This window comes from Cimex lectularius, unplaced genomic scaffold, assembly GCF_000648675.2.
Source record: "Cimex lectularius strain Harlan isolate CLEC.00 unplaced genomic scaffold, Clec_2.1 scaffold104, whole genome shotgun sequence".
NCBI classification, from domain to species: domain Eukaryota; kingdom Metazoa; phylum Arthropoda; class Insecta; order Hemiptera; family Cimicidae; genus Cimex; species Cimex lectularius.
This window is the reverse complement of record NW_019392737.1, coordinates 539,498-563,033: the sequence shown is the minus strand read 5'-3', so window position 1 is coordinate 563,033 and position 23,536 is coordinate 539,498. Positions and strand designations below refer to the sequence as shown.

At 34.6% G+C, this 23,536-nt stretch overlaps 1 protein-coding gene across 7 annotated transcripts in view; it reads left to right on the top strand.

Moving 5' to 3' along the window:
- The window catches only part of LOC106665649 (neural-cadherin), a 538,139-nt gene that overhangs the window by 117,453 nt on the left and 397,150 nt on the right, over positions 1–23,536 (top strand). For 6 of the 7 annotated variants that reach the window (XM_024226991.1, XM_014392225.2, XM_014392222.2 and 3 more), the window contains exon 3: positions 21,916–21,924. The exons of the other annotated variant lie outside the window; for it this stretch is intronic. In XM_024226991.1, coding sequence (XP_024082759.1) covers positions 21,916–21,924 — 9 coding nt within the window. The remainder of the gene's footprint in view (positions 1–21,915; positions 21,925–23,536) is intronic. 7 annotated transcript variants of the gene reach the window in all.

Here is a 23,536-nt window from a genome sequence, read left to right as displayed (position 1 = left end):
CACCACCCCTTATCAATTGTCGATCAATGTTACATTCGTAATACTCCGGTCTATTGGCAAATAAAATTGCCACTTTGTTGATGACACATCTAGAATTGTGGATGACGTTATTAATTAACCAATGAACCTCTCCCTCGACCACGCCGGCATGACTGATTGTCCTATTCGAACGGCTTTATTGATGTTATCCTGACGACAGACATGATGTGTTATTGATTGATGGAACCAACGATGGGATTTAATGCTGGACAAAACCTAGAATTGCAAGCCATTCTCTTTCTATCAGTTTTAGGACTAGAGACAACAGCAATACTCACTCTGTCAAAAGTAGCCCATTTGTCTAGCCATATAAAGCAAACGGAAAGGAAAAAAAACAGAAATATGAATATAACATTGAAATATATTAATATATTAGTCCAAAAGAAGGAGGAAAAAGTCACTCAACCGAAGTCCAAATGTTTCAAACTAGAAACTTACCTAAAATATTAATTCACTATCACATTAAACCTAATTTATGAATTATAATAAATAATACTTTGTACGTACACTAATTTCTGTTTTTTCTCTTTCAGGTAAGGAAGATTTCGACTACCAACCTACGCTGTATGAGTGGTACTGAATGGTTTGTTAAAATTAAACAAATATTTTCCGAAAAAAGGTTGCGTTCTTTTATTAGCCATTTTAAAATTAAAAAAATACCGTTGTTTTTATATCATTCTGGTTTCAGCCGAAAAATTAACATACCGGAAGATAATTCTCTTGAAATCCGGATAGGAAAAAAGTTTTCTTAAAGCGAATGCTAATTTTCATATGATATGCACAACTTCCCGGCTTTTTATTGCCTTGACCGACCATCCCGAATGGTTGCAAGTAAAGAAGTTAGTTATTATACCACTGAATGCAGAGAATGCTAGAAAATTTCCTAAGGGAAATCATCCTGCAGTTAGTTTGAGACGAGACAATAAGCCCAACTTTTGTTTTTCCACTGGAATTGTAATAAGGTTTGTTGGATACATCATTAAATAATAAGAAAATATAACAGTAAAAATTGAAGAAATCAAAAGTAATTGAACGAAAAATTTGAAGTGTTTCAATGTAAACTTACTGCTCAAAAAAGGTTTGTTTTCTATTCATTATTTTATTTCAATAATTAAGTAACGACTGAAAAAAAATCATAAATGTAATAGTGGGTACAACGCTTTCATAAACTTATTGACTAATGACTAACCTATTATGTTCTCAGTCAATGACTTTAAAGTGAAATCAAACAATTAAACCAAGTTTTAACAAAGTATTGTTTTCAGCTTTTTAATTTACTTATGAGGTCGCGGGGCCAGTGACGAGGAGGGGTTACATAGAAGGGTACGGGTTGAAAGATTTCTGACATGGGGATTGTGTGACTGAGTAATTGTTTGCGAAACTTTTTCAACGGTTTTTATCTACTTCAAGGAAATATTGGATATTAAGGTCATTGTGAATGGTAAGTTTGGATAAATTGAAGGAGCATTGACGATGGTTTGAAGGGTTTTTGATTGTAGAAATTGGCTATGTTGGAGGTTGGAACTTTTGTCGAACCCCAGAGTTCGATGTCTAATGTCCAAATGGGTCTCAAATAGTTATATCAATGAGTCGTTTATTTTGTAAAGTCAGTTTTGTTTGTCTGAAACATCTGTTTAGCTCTTGTCTTTTGAATCGCGTGAGAGGGTTCCATGTAAGTTGTTTCTCAATACATAGCCCAAGGTAGAGGACTAGCTGGTAGGAGAAGGAGACTGTATTAGATGGGAGCAGTGGTTATTCTCCGAAGGGTGAAAGTGAAATGTTTACATTTTTTGATGTTTATTGTATCTTCTACTGCTTGAACCTCTGCTCAATGGATGTGACATGGGTTTGCAGGTTTCTGGTTGAAACGACGGGATCTTAATGAGAGCAAACGATGGTGGTAACATCCGCATAGATGGTAAGGATCGTTTTAGGAAGAGTAGGTAGGTATTCACTGTGCAGAGGATGGGTACTAAGATACATCCTTGTTGTACACCAGCATCTGTGCGATAGCCGGCCGATAGAGATGAGCTACTGATAACTTGAAAACCCGATCGAAGGCTATTTCACATCTAGGAATACACCGGAGCAGTACACTTTTGTTCAAGAACGGTAGCGATGATGTCTACAACGCGATGGCAGTGAACAGTGGAATGACAAGGTCTGAACGCTAAACTGGTGGTCGGGGATAAGGTCTCCAGTAATGAAGGATGGGAAGAATGTGTTTAAGCAGGAGCTTTTCTAAGTTTTTGCCCATTATACGCAAAGACTAATTGGATGGTAGGATGATGGAACGTTCTGAGGTTTTTCAGGCTTTGGAATGATTCGGATGAGAGAAAAATTCCATTGGGCTTGGAAGTATGTTGTTGTAGGGACAAATTGTAAAAGTAGGTCAGGAAAACTATTATTATTAAGTAGGATTGTAAGTTAACCTATATTAATAATAATATTATATAAACATAACCTATATTAATATAAACAATACAAAATATATTTTTGAATTATTACAAATACAAACTTTGTTGACTTACGTCTTGTCTGTAAATATNAGTGCAAATTTCACGAAATATAAAAAAAAGAAGTAATTTTCTCTTTTGTTTTATTCGACGAACCTACCGACCCATTACCCCACTTTGTTTAATCGTCCGTAAAGGGGGGACGGGGGTTGAAAAGTATTTACAAAGTTACACACGAGAAACGTGTTTTTATAAAGTGCGTCAATGAATGCACACGAGTCCCTAACCCCAGATCAGACATGCAATATACCCCTTAGCTTATCGCCGTTGAATATCTTGACATTGAACAGGTAAGGGTTTTGGTACTTCTGTTTACTGCCGTTGAGCCGACCTGTCCACCGTTTCTTCCGACTCTCGACCCCCTCGGGACAGATTCCATCACGACAAAATTTTTAAAGAGTGTTTCCTCGGCTTAATCGAGTCACGTACGAGCTCCTAACGTTACACCATTAAAGAGAAGAAAAAATCAGCCGGAAATACTCCCGAGAGATGGAGCCGTTTTTATTGGGATGATTTTCCATCCGATCGTCTCGTAAAGCGTTTGAATGAATAAAATCATTTCAGAAGCGGATAAAAGAATTCCCAGTAAAAAATTATTTATTATAAAAAGAAAGAATTTATTGTTGAAAATTCTTCTGTTCTGATAGTGCTTTGCCATTTCCATGGTGAATCCTTAAAGAGATTTTACGGCCAATAAAATGAATATAAACTAATTAATGAATATACACTAATTTTCGTTAATGATAAGTTGTTAAGTTTGTGCCTTGAAATTTATCTGATTTATCTGATGATATTTATATGATGTTCAAAATTTGACCATAGTTGTGTTGCATCAACCACCTTACTGTACAATTTGCATTGAAGAGGAACATGATGCAAACAGGCACTTAGGACTTTGCCAAATATCCATTCCAGTTGCGTCTCGCATTTCATAGACTTTCCAGTATTTCCATCACTTTTGAACTCTTGAGCCTAAGAGTTCTTTTTTGAAATCTTGGGAGTATTTGTCACAGTGAAATTTAGAAGAGCCGCCCAAAGCCCTTCCACAAGCAACTAAAGGGAGGTGGAAGGAGATTTCCACTGGAAAAGCCTGAACTTCCACTAGCACGTTTTCCTTGGCTAAAAGAAAAAAAGGTGTTGATCACCAAAGACATCAGCCCAATTTCATCTAGCGGGAATCATCGCACAAGGTTTTAATTTGTTTTTCGTGAATAGGATTAGAGTTAAATATTTGTTTTAATTAACACAAAGGTTGTTTTGTAATTTGTTTGTTTAATTTAAAACAAAATTAGTCAGTTTTCTTAACAGAATTGTTAAATTGTTAATTCCAAATTGACGACATTATTTTCACATTTGATATTTCAATATAAGAATTGTTTCTATTTTTCAATTTTAAAAAATTAATCGGCTTCCTTTACAAAATTGTTAAATTGTTAATTTCAAATTGACGACATGAATTTCAAAGTTTGTTTAATATTTCAATATAAGAATTAAAAAAAAAATATTCTTTTGATTTATTTAGTACTCATCACTTTTCTAACCTTTCAAATTTATTCAAACAAGGAAAAGATGCACTTTCTCGGGAAAGGACATAATAGTAAGGTAATATGTTGTTAAGTGAAACATTTAATGGTTTTGTGTGTTGTAAGATAAGTTTGTTTAGCTGATATTACTCAGCCGTTTGCCTCTCAATACCGTTGATATTTCCAGTTGGATTTTCAACATCTTTCGTGATGTTGGTCCGACGAATGACCATTGGGTTTTGAGTTTGTTGTTAAACGTTTGACCTTCAAGTTTTAGCTGCTTAAGTTCAAAGTTTGACAATCATTTTTTTACGAGGGTACTTCAACCACGAAGTTATTTGAACCCTCAGGGAGCTGGTGTTTTTGGGAAAAAAAACCATGTATGTCGGGTTTGAATTAGGGCCGCTTGAATTGAACCCGGGACCTTTACCTTACAGTGATGAGCGCCGTGTCAGCTGTTGCGGCCACCTACGCCTCAACCATCAACATTTAACTGATCTTCGACGTTTAACACTCCGTGTTTTACAGTTTATGCTCTAAACTTGGCCTTCGATGTTTAGCTGGCGACGTTCGACTTTTGACAATCCATATTTAGTTGATTACATTCAATGGCGGCTCCAGACATGCGGTATTCGCAGAATGCCGATTGTCGCCGAATATTTGCTAAATCTCTAGATGCTCTTCTTGGCATTCGAGAAATAGCGTGCCTACGTATACACACATGCGGGTTTTGTACAACCTTCTTGTTGTTGCGGAAACAGGGAACGTATTTTCCAAATGCCGTAGGAGTCCTCAACTTACTACAAATAGTGATGAACGAAAATGAAACTGTCATTGCTGCTGCCGCGGTTACTATTTTGTGCAGTAGCTACAAACTAATTGAAAAATATATTTAATTATATTTTTTATATGTTTAATTATTGCTTTATTTATAAAACAATTTATGATTTGGAGAGAAGCTTTCGAACTATTGGTTCTGTTTCGTAAACATCGAGGAACTCCAAAAGAGTTGCATTGGGTCAATCCATTCCTAATAAGAAAAACAATTGTTATTCTGTAAATTAAAACATCTATACTAGTTAGCAATCGTTTATTAATGAAAAATAAGTAATATTAAATAGAAGTATACGCTATTGATTTTGATAATAGTTGACAGTAGGTTGAAGGTATGTACAGTTATTGTTGATTCCCGAATGTGTGGATGGTTTGAGTGCGGTTACTTCAAGAATATTCGTGCCCTTTGAAGCGGACAAGAAAACCGACAAAAAGCCGAGCTCGGCGAGCACCGGATGTTATTATTCGGCGAATAGCGGAGCGTCCATCCACACTAGTCGGGATTCGGCGAAAATTTGCGCGACATTTGGCGAATATCTCATGTCTGGAGCCACCTTTAGACAATATATGTGCCGCTGATGATGTTCACAGTTTTACCATAGATTTTAACTTGATGATGTTTGACCGTAGATTTTTAGCAGTTTATGCGCAACATTTTACTATCGATGCTTGGCTGATGATGCTCGATGTTTGACCATAGATGTTTAGGTATGTTCGACGTTTGACACGGTTTTGCTGTTGATTTTCGACGATCATCCGTGTTTATCTGATAATTGATAGATGTTTATGTTCCACCTTTGACAGGCGATGTTTAACGGACGAGTTCCGAAATTTGATAATTAAATTTTTTGAAGTTTGACATTTCACCATCAAGTTTTCCAGTTAATATTTGAAGTTTGATATTCGATTTTTGCACTGATGAAGTTCGACTTTTGATAATTAATATTTTTCTGATGATGGTTCAGCGGTCTGATATTAACAAACGTCGTGGTAATTATACGAGTGAGTAAGAATTATTAGATCGGTATAGAAGACTACGTTCTTTCTTTTGCAAAAACGTGTATGTACATGGGGCTTTTTGAATTCTCGCATTAAACTTTGATGGTCGATGTTAAAAGGCTTTTTATAGTTGGGCCAAACAGTGAAAATAGTAGTAGGATTGACACCAGGATAAATCTGGAATAAAGAAACTACGAAGTAGCACCTGAAAGTTGTTACAAAATAATGTCTGTATACACCAAGAGGCAAAATATTTAACATGCTGCGGATGCTTATGCGCTTTTTTTCTTATCTGTTGATATTGAAATTATTTTAATCTTCCTAAATGCTTAAAGGCAGTAATCTCTTATCATAATTCTTACCAGTTGACATCCATGGTATACGAAGAGAGATCATGTTATGAAAAATGGTCTCTTCAGTCTTCAAGAGCTCACCGTGTCAAATCCGGCGTATAAACCTCTCCCACTGTCACTCCCGTACGATTTCTACGCTTGTCATGGCAATGCTTGATTGAGATTTCTTTGCCGTGTTTCACTCTACCGCAGCACGCAAATGCGTGATCAGATACTCAATACACCACCCTGGGCTGTCTCACCCGAAGTAAATGCTCTGGAAGATCCCGTTTGTGTAATAAAATTAATGATGCTATAATGTTAGAGAAAAAATTTGAACTAGCGATACTGATTTTAAAATTAAATTAAGGTGTACACTTAATGCATGAGATATCAATATTTTTATGGCCAAGCCGAATCTTGTTAGATGATTACAATTTTAGGTTTGACATTGTGTGCTTTCGCCCGTAAAGACATGTTTCATCCAAAGGCGAACGGTTATATCAATGCTGAAGTTTTGTCGGTCCGTTTACGAGGTGGTTGAACATTTGTCAGAAGTTTCGACCCCCTGAAATTGCTCGACATCTGACAAAAATAGCGTACAGCAGGGGTATGTGGGTTGTATTTTTTACTGGTTTTCTTTATAAATATTAATTTTTGGAGGGTTTGAACCATCTTTTGACAATTAAACGTTATAGTTAGGGAGGGTTGCTCAAATTAGGTTTTTAACGTTTATAAGATTGTTAGGTTAACTCACGTGTAATGGCATGGGGGGGGGGGCAGGATTGCTGAGTGCCAAGTCCTGTTTTCACAGGGCTTTTACTTTTCTTAATAAACCTCCGTTAATCCATTTCGTGCAGTTTATAACAACTCCCGGGACACTATGTATCATTGAATTATCGAACTTTGTAAATTATACGAAGTTTCTTTCGTAAATTCGTAATATAACCAATCCTTTGTTCTCTCTCTCTCTCTCTCTCTCTCTCTCTCTCTCTCTCTCTCTCTCTCTCTCTCTCTCTCTCTCTCNCTCTCTCACTCTATCTCTATCTATCTATCTATCTCCCTCATGTGTTCATTCTTTACGGTTGCTTTAATATATCATCATTTGCAAAATGTACTCCTCATACCCGAAAACTCTTCTGATGGTCAATTTTTTTACCGTCAGATTGTTTAGGTTCTTGGGTGTATAAACATGCAGACCTGATTGAGCATAAATAATGTTACAACACTCCATGGAATTTATGGTATCCATAAATCGCTCTATCGCTCTAGCCATTGGGCCGTTGTGAAAATTTATAAGGCGATACACGATGAGGAATATTTCTCTTGAGGTAAGATTGAGGTCCTGTTGCTTTAACTCCACTGTCACTTTATTCAAATCACATCATCCTGAATCAGCAGTAATTACTTTTTGTTTGGGATCAGTTTTCACTGTAAGAAGGTGAAGGTTCAGTGATATTTTGGAATAAATTATCAATAGCGGTATGATTATATAGTAATTTTCAACATAAATTTTTGATACATTGAATATGTGAAAATAGGATAGTTCATTTTGGAGTGTAACCACCCAATCCTTGGATAATACCGGGTTTGTGTTGGTGGCTCACCATTCTTATAACCCTGATTTATCGTTGAAAATTGTGAAATGATGTCAGGCTACTAACGAGAAATGGCCAAATAAGTACATCACTCCAGAGACCTCAACTATTGCAATCAGGATATGTCAGTCCTAACAATCAACATGGGCTCAATTGGATGCTTATAACCTTTTGTAAAAGTCATTAAAAACTTCAAATTGAGAGAAAATTACATAGAATTGAATTTAAATTAAACCTTTACTGACTAAATCTGCCAAAATATTGATCTCTTCCCTAGTCTAGATTTTATTGTACAGTTACCTTTTTAAACCATTATTACCTTTATTTTAGCTTTATTTTTATATTTTCGATTTGCAGTGGGACTTAGTTTTTCCACTTTTTGTTCCCTTGTTCTTTCGCTCTTCTACATCAGCAGAAAACAATTTGAATATGTCTAGTTAAGCCGAATGCTTTTCGCATTTCTTCAGTTAAGACATTAGCAATATTTCTTTCAGGGTTTATTATTTGGTAGAGAAAGTTTCTACAAGAAGTGCCTCTCTTTTGCTTCTGTGATCTTCCTATTTGAGGAAATATAGTGCCGATGTAATAGGTCTACCTCCTGTTTATTACTTTGACATTTATGACCACCTCGTTTTCCTTTTATAAAAACCTGCTTAAATTCCTAATGAGACGTCGTGAAAAATCTCATTAAAAATTTAATTTCTTATTTCATTTCACCAGTAATTTATCACCTAGTTTCAAGGAATCCAATGAGGCTGTCTTGTAATCAGTGGACTATTTGAAAAAGTCATATTTAAGTGGAAAATCAGCGGAAAATTACGTCCACCTTATCGAATGATTGGGAATTTCTCGCCACATAAAAAGGCCAACGCACTGGTGTAGCAAGAATCGATCTTTTGTTATTAGCAATCGACGACTATTTCTGTATGGTCCGGTATGATAACAGTCAGGAAGTTCAGTCCCTCACCCAAAGCGAACGAATGTTCTCCCATTCATCCCCTTTCTTTTCACTCCCCGAGTTTCTAAATTTATATCGAGACATGTCTGTGTCCGGTCTTTCCTGGAATATATTTCTGTACGATTTCCCGTCAGGTTCGGTATGTACTTTTATACTTTGCAAATAAAGCTGAACTACACATCTATATACTTCTATATATTTGTAGAATTGTATGTTAAGTATAATTTTCTTTATATGACATAGCTTTGATTCAAAATAGAATATTAAATGTTAAGATGAATTATTGTTGACTGTACTACTGTAATTAACAATATTGATTGATTTATTGGTATATAAGCTTAATTCTAACAACTTCGCGGCTTGTCAAATCCTGAGTCAGACCTTAGTTTCATCGGTTCCGCCGCCAAAGTTAGGCTCCAGGGGGCTCAACTTCTCTCATTCATTCTTAAATACATTATTTCCTACTTACATAATATTACTCAAGTATAATGGTAGAGTACTCGTTTGTCCTCCATCAACCTTTACACATTCTAAATAACTAATGCCATTGAGTACTCATTATTCCACCATAGGCCCACATCCACTACATATTCACGCTTATAAATAAATCTAATGTCAGCAAATAAATACTAAAGAGTACCCAAAACGAAACATCTATCCCAGTATCATCTGTCGTATTTTATTCTCCTTGTTCAGTCAACAATTAGGTTCGTCTGTTTCATTATATCGTCAAAGTTTAGTATCGTGAGTTCAAAGTTTACAATTACTATTATATTATACTATTACTACTACTACTACTAATAATAATAATACATAAAGTTAACATCAATAATACATAAATCGTGTTGTACAGAACGGCTTATTTATGCCTATCGCGGATTAATTTTTAATTAATTTTAAAGTATAAAGCGGTAATTTTTAAACACATAAATATACAGACTCTCAAAGTACATGGACAGAGCACGCTTTAATCAAAGTATTGGTTCTCTATGAGCCATAAGTTAGAACCGGAGGAGCCCTAATGATATCTCAGAGAGAAATAAAAGGGAAACCAGAAGTAATAAAAGTTGATAGAATAAAAAATGAGAGAGAGGGGGCGGGGGAGGGGAGAGAGAGAGAGAGAGAGAGAGAGAGAGAGAGAGAGAGAGAGAGAAGAGAGAGAGAGCGAGAGGTGTGTACAGATATATTAAGAAAGGGAGTGAGAAAGAATATTTTAAAAGAAAGAGGGAGAAAAGTGGATCAAGATAAGACAGATATCTATGGATGATTATCTTTTTATTATAATATATAGCAGCACTTTATATTTTTATAACAGTTATTTTTCATAAAATGTAATTATGGTCTACTAATCATGGTAGTTAAACGTGAGATTACGATTGGACAGTGAATGACATTTTTCAATTCAAAGGGAATATTTAAATTTTCGCTAAAAAAAGTCTAATTGAACTGATAAGAGGAATTGTAAATTATACTATTTCTCATCCACTAGCCACTCTGGATTTGCCCCGGTGGACGATGCGCACGGCACCCAACAGAGTTCGGAGCGCCTAGCACAATGAAATCGAATCAAGAGGGGAAGAAAAAAAAACGAAGAAAGAGACAGTCCTCTGAATTGTTCGAAGAAAGGGATAGCGAGTGGGTGACCTGTTACCGTGAAATCCCAGCATTAGAAACGACGATTCGATACGTCGGCCCTGTTGGGTTCCCATGGGACAGATCTAGAAATGGGATGCCATAATCGTCATAGTTTATTGATGGCCTCTGTCAACGGAAGCCAACTTTGAAAACGTCGGATTTCCTCTGTTAAATCTCATACCGAGAGAAAAAAGACCTAAACAAGAGTACGTTTCTTTTACTTTAATACATCATCGATCAAATGTACTAAAGAACAACGAAATATCACAGGGTGGTAGAAACAGAACAAACATGCATTTTTGAAACGCAAACTTGATTAATAAAAACGAAAGTGCCGGTGTTGCATGTAATGTAAATCGGCCTGATCCGATTGGAGCACGTGTTATCGATAGGCAAATAGAGGCATGATCGATCGAGGACTTTTACAAACAAAACGGACGAATCGATTCAACACCGACAGTATATTCACTACATTTGATTAATGACGAATCATTAGCAATAATGATTACTTACTAAGTAATTAATAATTACCGTACGGATTTTAATTGTGCTTTTTTAAGATGACTTTTCATATAAAACCACTTTCTTTTAATCGATTTGAGCCTATCAGTTAGTAACGTTTGTAAGTCGTAAAAATGAATGTGTAAGTAGAAATAAATGGTCTCATCTTTTCCATACATATTGTTATAAAAAATATTGGATGCAAAATATCTTTTCTTTTAAGCTAAAGTGCTTACATAGCTGATTGATGGGTGTATATTATCTTGTTATTATATTAACCTTATTGCAAGAGTGGCTATAAAACTCTTACCCCTTCGCGAATTAAACTGTTCCGCTTTCTCGGTAGGCTATAAATTTCAATGAGCCCACAATTTTTCGACCACCTCAAGGGGTTTTCGCTGAATTATGTTAGTTATTCTAAAGGAAAACCTGGAGTGGACGCGGATTCAAACGTTTTACGTTTCCCACCTTATAGCATCAACGTCCATAAATCAGAGCGTAACCACATCCCGGCCCGGTTAGCAGTAAGCCCTTTATAATTACAAGACGGCCGGGAAGCTTTGTGATTTTTTCCCTTCCATTTCCATCTTTCCATGATTTAGGAACTCTAATTTCGGTAAGGGAATTGCCGGCTAGGAAGAGCAACATCGGGATGCCGGCTTCCCTGCGCCGGAGGAGAGCCCGAGTTATTGATGTGATAAGGCCCCGGCCATTATATTGAACCCTCGAAATTTCAACGCTGTATTATGTAGTTATCTATCAGAGATTTTATTAATTTAACATGTTGTGCTTAGCACAGTTCAAATATGTTTTTTTGTGTGATTGATAACAGTCTTAATATTACAATATATTGATCAGAAGTTTGAAGAAAGAATTGAGAGAAATGGTGAATAATGGAGTGAGTGCGGTGTTCAATCCTTTTTTAAAAAAAGATAGTTCCTACTCTCAGTAAGTTGTTTTCCAATGATCCGGATTTCGAGCCCTTAGCTCATCATCAGGTTGAAGGATTTTTACAACCATGTCTCTCGACATGAATTGCAAAAGTGAAACCGCCGATGCCCCCGCCAACGCTACGTTCCAATGAGAAGCTGGTTGTTTTAATGGGGCTCAATTTGAACATGCGAAAAGCGGGAATTATAACACAAGTAAATATTATAATGGTAAATACTGTAAGAAATTAATTATAAATTAGTGATTAGAGATAAAAGATAAAAAATTAGAATAATACCTTAATATTATTAAATTATTATAAAATAATAACAATAAAAATAATTAATTTAATTATTTGGACGTTTAATATTATTTATGTATATATTTAAAATTAGAGGTAGATCAAAATCTATTATATTATTAATGCATTTATCTCCATGTTCAATTTAACATTTTTTAATTTCACATTTCTCAAATCAATCTAGTTCTCCCCCTTTGTTAAAACTGCTGTTAAATTATGTTTTCTTTCTTTTAGATGGTCCTTAAATTCCGAAAATTTGTTCTATTTAGGAAAGTGTTCTTTTACTCTCGTTTTTATTTCTAGAAAATTCTAGGGACTTGCCTAAATCGAACAAATTTTCGGAATTTAAGGACCATCTAAAAGAAACAAAACATAATTTCAATCCAAATTTAACTACAACAGTGTTACATAGTTTTAACAAAGGGAGAGAACTAGATTGGTTTGAGAAATGTGAAATTAAAAAATGTTAAATTGAACATGGAGATAAATGCATTAATAATATAATAGATTTTGATGGGGCGGGTTCACTTTTGCGATTCATGTCGAGAGACGTAGTTGTAGAAATACTTCAACCTGATGATGAGCTAAGAGCTCGAAATCAAAACCGTTTGAAAACAACTTACTGTGAGTAGGAACTATCTTTTTTTTAAAAAGGACTGAAAGAATTGAGTGTTTTTCTTTGTTTCAAATTTGCCTCATCCCTGATCCTTTTTTATATATAGCTAAGTAAAAATCCATAAATAAGCCTTCATCAACTGAACTCTATATCTAAAAGAGGATCAACTTGTCAACTTTCTTCAGAAAAAAATATTTACAGTTTTCTTAGTATGTATAGTTATTTGAAAATAACAGAAATAATTTAAAAAAAAAATCTCAAATGAAATGTTCCCCTTGATTCTCCCTAAATACTGGACTACATAATCATCAATCTAAATGTAAACACATTTATAAGTATAAATATTTAAGTAGAAAACCTACCTCTTACAACATACAAGGGAACATAACATTTCGTTTAATATAAGTATATTCCCAGAAGTTAAGTTTTTTTATGGAAAGGAGAGATAAGTTAGACAGAAGAAATGATACAAGTTGCAAAGTAGTGTACAAGGTAGAACCTATAACCATCAGTTTTGATTGTTGTCTCTACACGGATGGTTGTGAAATATAGGTAAGTCTACTGATGGTATAGTGACCATTTCACTCTGCGTGTTTATGCAGCAGTTTCATTAGATAATAAAATGTTCTCTTCTTTTGGCTTGTATTCTTCAAGAAGGGGGACATTTCGAACATTTTATTTAATTTGTAGAAGCGTTTAGTTATTTATTATGTTCAGTTTTGAACTGAAGAGAGTTTTTTGTTTATTTTGTATTAATATCATTATTTTTAGCAGAATTTTCAAATCTTAATGACTAAGTTTTCTAACCGTTGGTTATCGAAAAATAAATTTTTAGCAATCAAACGTTAAGTTACACTGGTGATGATCTTTGAAATTTCATTTACATGTGTTTCCAGTTCAATAGAAGAGGCAACTTTTCTCTATTTGCCATATTTTTATATTAAGAAAATATATCAAGAGATATACCAAGAAAATCTTTCTTGAACTTTAGTCAAGACCTTTTCAAATTCGTGAAAGTTTATATCCTAAGTTTGTTATTTGGTTTGTTTAAGGTGGCAATAATTTAAAAAAAAATCTAATAGAGTTTTCAGTGCTGTTACCACTGGTGTAATCAAATTTAAAACAGGACTAGCACTTTATAAGATACGGCAGGCTTTATGGAATAAAGTTGTGAAAGGTTGAACTAACCTGAAAAGGGAAATATCTTGAATACTATAGAGAATTGGACTTTTTGGTCTAATTTGACACGTAGGATAAATTCCTGAGGTATTATGTCTATTCAAGAGACACAGTGTATATATTCCCAGAAAAATTATTTTATCGAAAGGAAAAAGAAAATTGTAAGGCCTCGGACAAACGGAGTGAGCGAGTATTGCGGACCAGGGTGATCTATAATTATTTGGTAATATCCACCACGTTATATTACTTTGTAAACCTCACAACATTTTATGAAAAGAAATTACATTTTTTATTATTACAAATTATTATTACTACCAGACACGTTTTGGCAACCATCTAGTGCCTCACGCTTACGTCCGTGATTTCGAAGTTCACAATAGAAAATTATTTCTGTTAGTTTAATGAGCAATAAATCGTCGGTTTTTACGACATTCGGTTTTCTATAAACTTTCATTAACATCCAACATTTGATTAGCTTGACCACAAACCCACTTCATTTTCATTGATAGACGGACTAACTTTCGAGGATTGAATAATTTTACTTGCTAGGTTTCTTGGTTAGGTTTAGGTTTCTCATCATCCTGGTCTAATGCTATTTATCTCCTTACCCAACTTATCGCATTCTACAAAGCAACAAAATTATCATCTGCCAGTCAAAATCGCAAGGTATAGTAGATTTGGCACCATTCCTGTGTTTTACTTTATTTATCTACACATAACTGTGTAATTAACACCCCGATTTGATTATTTTTAATATTGGCTACCATTTAAAACTAAATTTTATAAAGTATTACAATTTCATATCCTTTTCATTTGTACATTGACTAATTGTAGACCATTGAATTATTTTATTGCAGTTAGGCAATTTCCGATCATCTTGGTTGACTTACCCTATTTATCTCCCTGACCACCCAGAAAACTTTCCATAAAGAGAAAAATATCTGCCAGTTTATGTTGCATTGCTTTTATTCTAATCTATTTTTCTCATACCAACAATTTTTCAATTAACATCGAATATTTGATTTTATTCACATAGGCAATCATTGGATAACGTAATGATGAACCATATCCGATGATCTTTCATTGGTCTGGGATATAACCAGGGCGAAGCAACACAAACGCAAGCTTATTTTCTTTACTAATCTGATTGCCATCTTACAAATGACGAGGTACAGGTAGACCATTGAGCCATTTCTGTTGATCCTTCGTTAGCAATATAAGCAAAGAGAGGCAATACAAACCCACCACGTGAACCACGTTGAAACTGTTTATCATATTGCAAAGCCGAAATAGTCTGAAAGATCAGAAAGGCGAGGGTAAAACGGTCTGAAACTCCAAGGTACAGGTTCATCACCCTGCAGGGACGTAGTATTTGTGTGAGATCCTGCGATATATTGTGTAATCATTTGTATTAGTTTAACCCTGTTACTTTATTGCATACAAACTACATCATATAAAATGTGAGGTAATTGAGGCTGTTGTGGATCATCGAATCATTTTCGATTATTATTGGTCAGGTAAGCAGGGCGAAAGAACACAAACCCACACGTCTCAAAGACCAGAACATCGAGGGTAGACAGGTCAAAATAATCTGAAACTACCAAAACACAGGTTCACAACTCCGCAGAGTATTTGTGTGGGATCCTGTGATAAAAGGTTTATGTTTGAATTAGCTTTTGACAAAATAATAAATAGTAAACACGGTAAAGTTTATTTTCTTAACAAAATAATAAATAGTTTAATATGATGGAGCTTATTTTTTTTTTACATATCAGACTACATCTTATAAAAGATGTGGGAAACACGTCTGAAAGACAGCGGGTTTTTTTATAATCAGTTTTTCCCCGCAAACACAGTAACAGGCTAAACAAGACAAACATTATTAAGGTTGTAGAAGGTTATAAAGCCATAAGAGTCAGGTTGCGATGTAAATATTTAGTCAAATATACTAGTGTTTTTCTCCTTTGTCTGAAAGACCAGACGAAAATGATAGAATATTACCAAGATACAGGCTCACCAACTAGTTTAATTGTTTAATTGGTATTTGATTTTGACAGAATAATAAGTAGTTTAATATGGTAGAACTTACTTTGTTTACATATCCAACGTTTTTAAGCATTAAATCTTAAAAAGCTTCTGATAAAGGTGGAATAAAAATGAAGAATATATGTTAAGTCCACAGTATTATTTGGTGAAGATAAGGCGAATATGTATTTATATAATAAACATAGAATATTGCTCAAGAAAAATTCATGACCAATTGTTTCCTGTTAAACTTAAGAGGGCATGATAAAACAAGGAATCTATTTCTCGGCCCAGGCACTGTGGCTTATCTGGAATAGGCAATCAATGAAACGGGCACTGTTCCAAACAGTGAATCTACGGAGGTTGACAAGGCGCCCCTTTTCCGTCCAGACGTAAGAGAAAAGCCATGCTGAATCAGCGTTTTAGGTAATTTATAAGACCGGCGCCGATCCTATCCGGAACACTATTTATATATTTAATAAAGATCAAATCGCGTTTAATGAACGACAATGGGGTGAAAATGTCCCCGAGTTCAAGTGTAAATGGCCGAACAATAAATGGTTGTTGGGACCGACTTCCTCCCTTCTATTACTTCTCCCGTTGCTCCTCTTTCCGGCAATATCTGTTTAGCCGCAGAGGGACCGCTCTGAGGGGGCTCTTGCTAAGTGATTTACTGGCGGATGGGTCAAATAAACAAAGTCAGATATTGGGTTTACCGAGCCGTTTAGCCTGTCAATATTTAATTGTTACGCTTAGTTACTTGGTTAGTGTGCTCTCATCGGACACGAATTGAAATAAACTGGAAGGAAGGTGGCCTCATGCTTGCGTAAAGCCTGCTTTTTGGATTTATAGCCTTGAGATACACAATCCATTCTCTTATTAAGCTCCTGTATTCGATTTCATATATTAAAATCCAGGAATTTCATTAGTGAGAAATGTCTGCGGGGAAAGTAAACTGCCCTGACTTGTTTTTGCTAGTTTTGATCAAATTAGATCGTTCACGGCGAATGATTGTCTTTTTGTTGAGCAGAAAGTTGGAAGAAGAGTTCATTTAAAAAATTGTCCAAATGATCACCTTAAGGATGGAGTTTCAAAAAATCATTTCTTAGCGGGTATCCATGTGCATAGGAATGCTCTGTGGAAATTTCAGGCCTTTAGATCCATCGGTTTGGTCTGTGCACTGTCTGTCAGTCAGTCACAGAACTATTTCATATATAGGGATGGAATTTCAACAAATCCTTTCTTAGCGGGTATCCACGACATTATAGGAATGCACTAACGGAATTGCAGCCCTTTAGATCCAGCGGTTTGGCCTGTAGTTTGTCAGTCAATCATGGAACAGTTATATATATATACACACACATGTGTAAGTAGTTAAGAAGTTAAATGAATCAAATCATATTTAACAATCATCAACAGTTTAAATTGATTTCCCTTATTATTTTGTTAATTTTTTTTTCTATAGATACCCACTTAAATTTTCGTTTTGCAGAAGGTCATTTAGGTGGAGAATAGTTTATTTAGCTATACAGTTGCTCTGTAATTTGGTGAATTTTGGCGAATATATTGTTTTATCATCGATAATTTGATTCTTCTGTAATGCATTTGTTCTGAAACAGTTTATCTTTTTCTTTGTATAATAATTTACCTTACTTTATTTAATAATAATTTACATGAATTTTATACATAGATTTGATATATGAATAATATAATCGAATAATGTATTTTGGTCACCGAATGCGAAAAACAAGTTAGTTTCGAACGTAGGATGTTTAGATTTTTGTTTTCTTTCAACCTTTTTGTAAATACATTAGAAGCAATGAAATCTTTTTGAAACTGTGACGTACACTGAAAATATCACGAGACCCTTACTAGAACTAACGTAAAAATCATATTATCAGAGGGATATATGTAAAACTTCATTGTCATCGGTGACAAGCTAAATAAACAAAACGTGGAAACTAAATTGACAAAAACATTGATAATCATACACAATCGCATTATAATCTCAAATTTTCCTTAGAAGACACAGTTATTTATTTTTCAAATACACCATGTTAAAAGCGATTGAAGTATTGGGAATATGCTGTTTAAAACTTTTTCGTAAAAATTTAAACAGTGGTGCCTATATCTGTAAGTATTTCATCACTTGAAAATCTCTTTTATCTTTTAATTTTTCATTATATTCGAATGTTAATTTTTTACTTTGTGTCTCGTGTTTCTGAGCCTTGTTTTATGTAAAGATATGGTATAAACAACCTTAATACACAACTCTTCTTTGTCCTTCCTTTAACAACAAATGAATGTGGTTTCACAAGACCTGTCGCTATTCTCAGGATGAAAGGAGACACGAGATTTGAGCGAAACAAAAGACCCTTGGGTTTTAGCGGAACGGATGTCTTGTATGTCAAACACGCGAAAACTACCCCTTAGCAAAAATATCTCTTGTGTATTTTCCATGTTGTTATTTGATTTTAATAAAATATAACTTTACTCTTTACTAAAATTAGTCAAAGTTATTATAGTTCTGTAATTGTAATTGTTTTTGTTAATGTTTTGTACAAATTTATTCGTGATGAAATTTGATTAACCTTGACCCCCGCATGATTGTATTGTTCCCAAACGAAACGTCTCTGTATGTTTAAGCACAGGACACTTTAATTTATATTGTAAGTGGATAAGTATCTAAGTTGCGTGTGTGTCCCCCTCCGTTGGCCGAACGTGCCCACAACCGTAAAGGACAGTTGAACCGTATCAACTTGTATATTCACCTAAGCTCTTTATTGTCTCGAATACGTGCAGATCAATGATTGATCACTGTTGGCCAGGATGGGCTTCGTGAAGGAGGAACAATCATAAAGCCTTTCTGTTTAAATAATACTTGAACAAAAAATATATAAGGGTAGCTAAAAAATCGATAATTTTTAACAAAAACGTTTTATAATTCATAATGCATCAGTCATTTTTGCCTTTTACTGTGTGGAATCATTTTCTAACTGAAATGCTTCGGTTCAAGTATTTTATTAATTTGCCTTGATGAAATGATGATGAAATATGAAAATTTGGTAATATTGATGTTTGAAAATAATAAACTCAATGAGTGCACAGTGAAAAGTTAATTGGAAAAGTAATCATAGAAACTACTAGTAGTACCATAAACATAGCATTGAATTTGGACTAAAAACAATGCATTTTAAATCCTTCTGAATTATAAATATAGAATACATTCTTAGTATGCAGAATTTATTTTGATTTACATGTCAAAACGACCTAGAACATGAACAAGGCATATCCAAAATAGTATGTCAGTAATGAAAAAAGAAGCTCATATATAAACACATCGATTAACTTTACATGAAACCTTCCATATTGATTTTATGATGCTAGCGTAATTAACTTGGTGATCACGAGTATATGCTATACACAGGGTCAAAGAGTTTCATTTGTTTTTTGCCCCCAAAAATATTTTTTCTACTATGTTTTTACAAATATCTCACAAACTATTAACTTAAAAAAATTGAATTTCCTGTGAAACTTTTTAGCTTTATATATGGTGCGATACTTTTTGAACAATGGCAAAAAGGAGGGAAAATTCAAAAGGTGGGGTTGAGATGGGAAGTTAGTGCCCGAGGTGATCGAAGTCACGATAGCTCAAGTGGTAGAGTAGCGGCGTATCAAGCCGAAGGTCGTGGGTTCGAATCCCGCTCGTGACATTGACTTTTTTATCTCAACTTAAAACCTTAATTAATTGAATGTTATTAATTGATCAAGCGGACCACGAAAAATAGTGAAGTTAAAACTATTGTGAGACTTCCTCTTGAGGCCTCACATTTTGTCGTTTCCGATCATTTTAATCTGTCTATCCTCGCTGTTTGGTCGATCAGACACGTTTTGGCTTCTCGCCATCTTCAGTGTTGTGTGTTGTCTCATCCAATATTTATCCATGAACAACAAAAAGTATGACCGAATTTACAAATACAATGGCTCAGAAATTTATCATTTTCCCTTAGAGCTGGGCAGATAGGTTGGTCAGTTGGTCAGAGATGTAAACATTGTGAGGTACCAACACTAAGTCCGTCTATTCACGGATCTACTCAAAATAAACTGTACAGCTATGTGATTGGGATCACTAACCACGTACTAACTCATTAGTGACGCCGATCCACACACGATGCTACTCAAAATCGAAATCAGTAATTCTTTCGTAGGGCCTTTACGAGTTGGTGAGTTGGTTCATAACAATCCGTGATGGTTCCAGGGATGATTCATGCAGCGACGATGTCAACTGTATTTTCATCGGTACTGAAGAAAGGATTCGAGGAATATTTTGCGTTCCTCCGTTTACATTAAGGCTGAATTTCAATAATTCATCCATAATGCAATTTACAAAGTTGAAAAAATGAATTTTTATATGGACCAAACCAACTTAAAATGGATTCTTTTAAGGATTTCTAGATCTGAGCTGAGATAAACGGTCCTAAACAATCCATTTTTAGAAACATAATCATATGTTTCTTAGACAATAAAATTCAATAAGATGTAAATGAGTTGAGTTTCTTAGACAATAAAATTTACAAGTATATTATATTATAAAAACTGTTTAGATTGAGGAAAGAAACAATGGTTTATTTAAGAAAATCTTGCATTAATGTGTCATTTAGACTAAAAACTTTGGTCCTCCGGGCCGGATCGGGTATATACTATGTTCATTTTTGCAAACGTCTCAGAAATTTTTAATGTTTTAAGAAAAGGTGTTGCTTTGATGAAAGAGAGCGCAGTTAGAACAGAAGACCAGCGATTAAAATATTGATAAACAATAATAATATAGTAATATGAATTGTACTAAAATTAATTAATTTTTCTAAATATGAAAACTATGGTTTACAATAATAAAAGGGCTTTTTGTTGTGATCAGGGATAATATCAACGCGTAGAACAGGTTATGTGCTCGTATTATGTATTTAGATTGGCTAAGGAGGATCAAAGGCTTGAAAATGTAATCTAAACGGATAAACCTTAGTTAAACCTAGTAACAAAACCTTATAGATCGTTCTAACAATGAAAACATGGATTTTCCCGCTAGTAAGAGATTCACTGTATTGAGTCGTGAAGATATTTCCAGTTCCAATAGGCTGAGTCTTGCCCACTATTTAACATTCGAAAATCGATAGTTCGTTAGGCCGGATATTAGAAAACAGAGAAGGAATGTATGTCATCCCAACGCGATCGTAAATCTGCTTGAGAGATTAGTCCCAGCGGCTCCGTCAGGGAAACTAGGAACCGTCCGTTTTTACGCGGGTGTATAATAGAAAAGACATTACCCCTCGGCTGAGAGTATTAAATTTAATCTAACTTATCTTCCCAAAGGACTACGCTTTTCCCCATTTAATGTCAGTTATGGTTTATTTTTACTGTTTGATAAATATCTGAACGGCTATAACGTTTTATGTATTCTTTTCTCTGTACCTTTTAATATTCTCTTGGTTATTAGGTTCCATTAGATATATATTATGATTTAGGCTTATGAAAGTGCTTTACCCGGAGGAATGGCTTTGTATATTATCAGTTATCACAGTAGTGTATACGAGAGATGTTTAATTTCCGGATAATCTTCATAGTTTTCAATAAACAAAACTTAGAATGCAACATCGTCACGATTCGCAGTGAGGAAGAAGTTTTTACAAACGGTCGTGATTTGTTTCGTTATAAAACAGTCGGCCAGGAAGGGAAAAAGGGAGCATTCAGCATCTGGTATCGATCGTGATCGTGATGTCGCGACTGTTGGAAAAAGGCATCTGGCTAATATAAAATCCACAATTTGGCTATGTAAAAATGATGTGTGAAAAATATATATACTTATACTTTTTCGTTTTCTTACAATTAACATTAAAAACTAATTCAATTTGTTTTTTTTCTCTGCTAACCAAAGGATTGAGATGTAAGTATTACACCGTTTAATTATTAACTTGCATGATATCACCCCTTAACGCTTAATGTTACTGGAAGCCTGGACGTTTTAGAGAATGACGCATCCCAATTAAACCAGCCTCCAGGAAGTCGTTAATGCTGTTAGTTTTTCTCCCTTTTTGAAAGTCTTCCAAGGGACTTGTGTTATAATTCAATCTCAGCTTCTAAACATTTTGAACTATTCATAACATTTCAATAACTTGCATGATTTATTAATGACTGTCATTTTGAAATTTCAATTTTAACTATAAGTTAGAACGCTTAGTCGAGGATCAATTCATTAGTACAAGATACAATTTGTGTTTGATCTGCCACGATCACAATGATCTAATCCTCGTTCTATCGAAAGCGGCGTTTTGCCAACTTCCAACATGCCAAATGATTCATTCATTTTGATTTTATTCACAACAAAAGGCAGACAAGCATTACCAATCTGATGCAAGTATCAGCAATATGCGCTTATCGACGCGGCATGTTTTAATATCTATTTATCATATTTGTAGTGAAATATGCATGTTTCTTTCTATATGAATATGACAATTATAGATAAAACAAATAAACCCGTATGTATAAAATTTTTCATAAAGAAAACAATTAATCGTTAATAACATAACTTCTGAGTGAGCTACTTTTGCTTTGATAAAACTAAAAAATGACAAAATTATCTCCTTCAATTCAAGTATTTTGTTTATAAATTTGTCTAATATGCAAAACGTAATGGCATATTATATTACATACCGTGTGAGTTTTTACAAAAGACATGGCCTTTTATTTTTACGCTGTCTACTTTTTGTGAAAATAGCTCCAAAGGTAATAGTAAATGTAGAATCTGCTGGTGCTATTAGAATAGGCTTAACGCGCCAATTTGCTAGGCCGACCTGGTAATCAACATTTTTTGAAATGTAATTCCCTATGTTTTTTTACACATTTTGAATGCCTTTACATTCTGACATGATAGCAAAAACTCAAAAATCCATCGATTCGATTTCGAGGGAAAATGGGGGTTTTCCTAGAAAAAAGGAGAAAATTTAATTGATTAAAATATGAAAATTGTGTATGTTGATTTTTTTAAGCAACAACATTCACTTACAGATAAATGTAAATGTCGAGATCTGAAGGACGTAAGGCAACTGATAACCTTAAGGAAGGTCAGGGGGCGGGGGGCCCAAAAACAGCCGGTAAAAAAGGATGGAGCCAGGTTGAGTGAACTCTGGGGGACGAGATCCTCTAACCATCATATTCCTAAATCAAGGCACTCTATTTTACTTGTTGTCATAACCAAAACGGGACTTTATAATATTAAATCACGGCGAAGGACTATTGTTCGTCGCAGGAAGACTTTGGAGGAGGACAAATCTCTCAATTAGGCCCATCTAGCCTAAGAAGGAAATGCATCGACCTCCAATTTCAGCTTCCTACTTCAATTATCACCCTCGTACAAATGGGCTGTAACAACAAATCGCCTTCTCTTAATTTTTTTCATTGTGGCCCAAATGGATTCAAACGCTTGAACGAGGCCGGCTCTTCTCACCTCCCGGCAGGAAAATCACACGTCGAACACGTTTGTGAGCCTGTTATGTAAA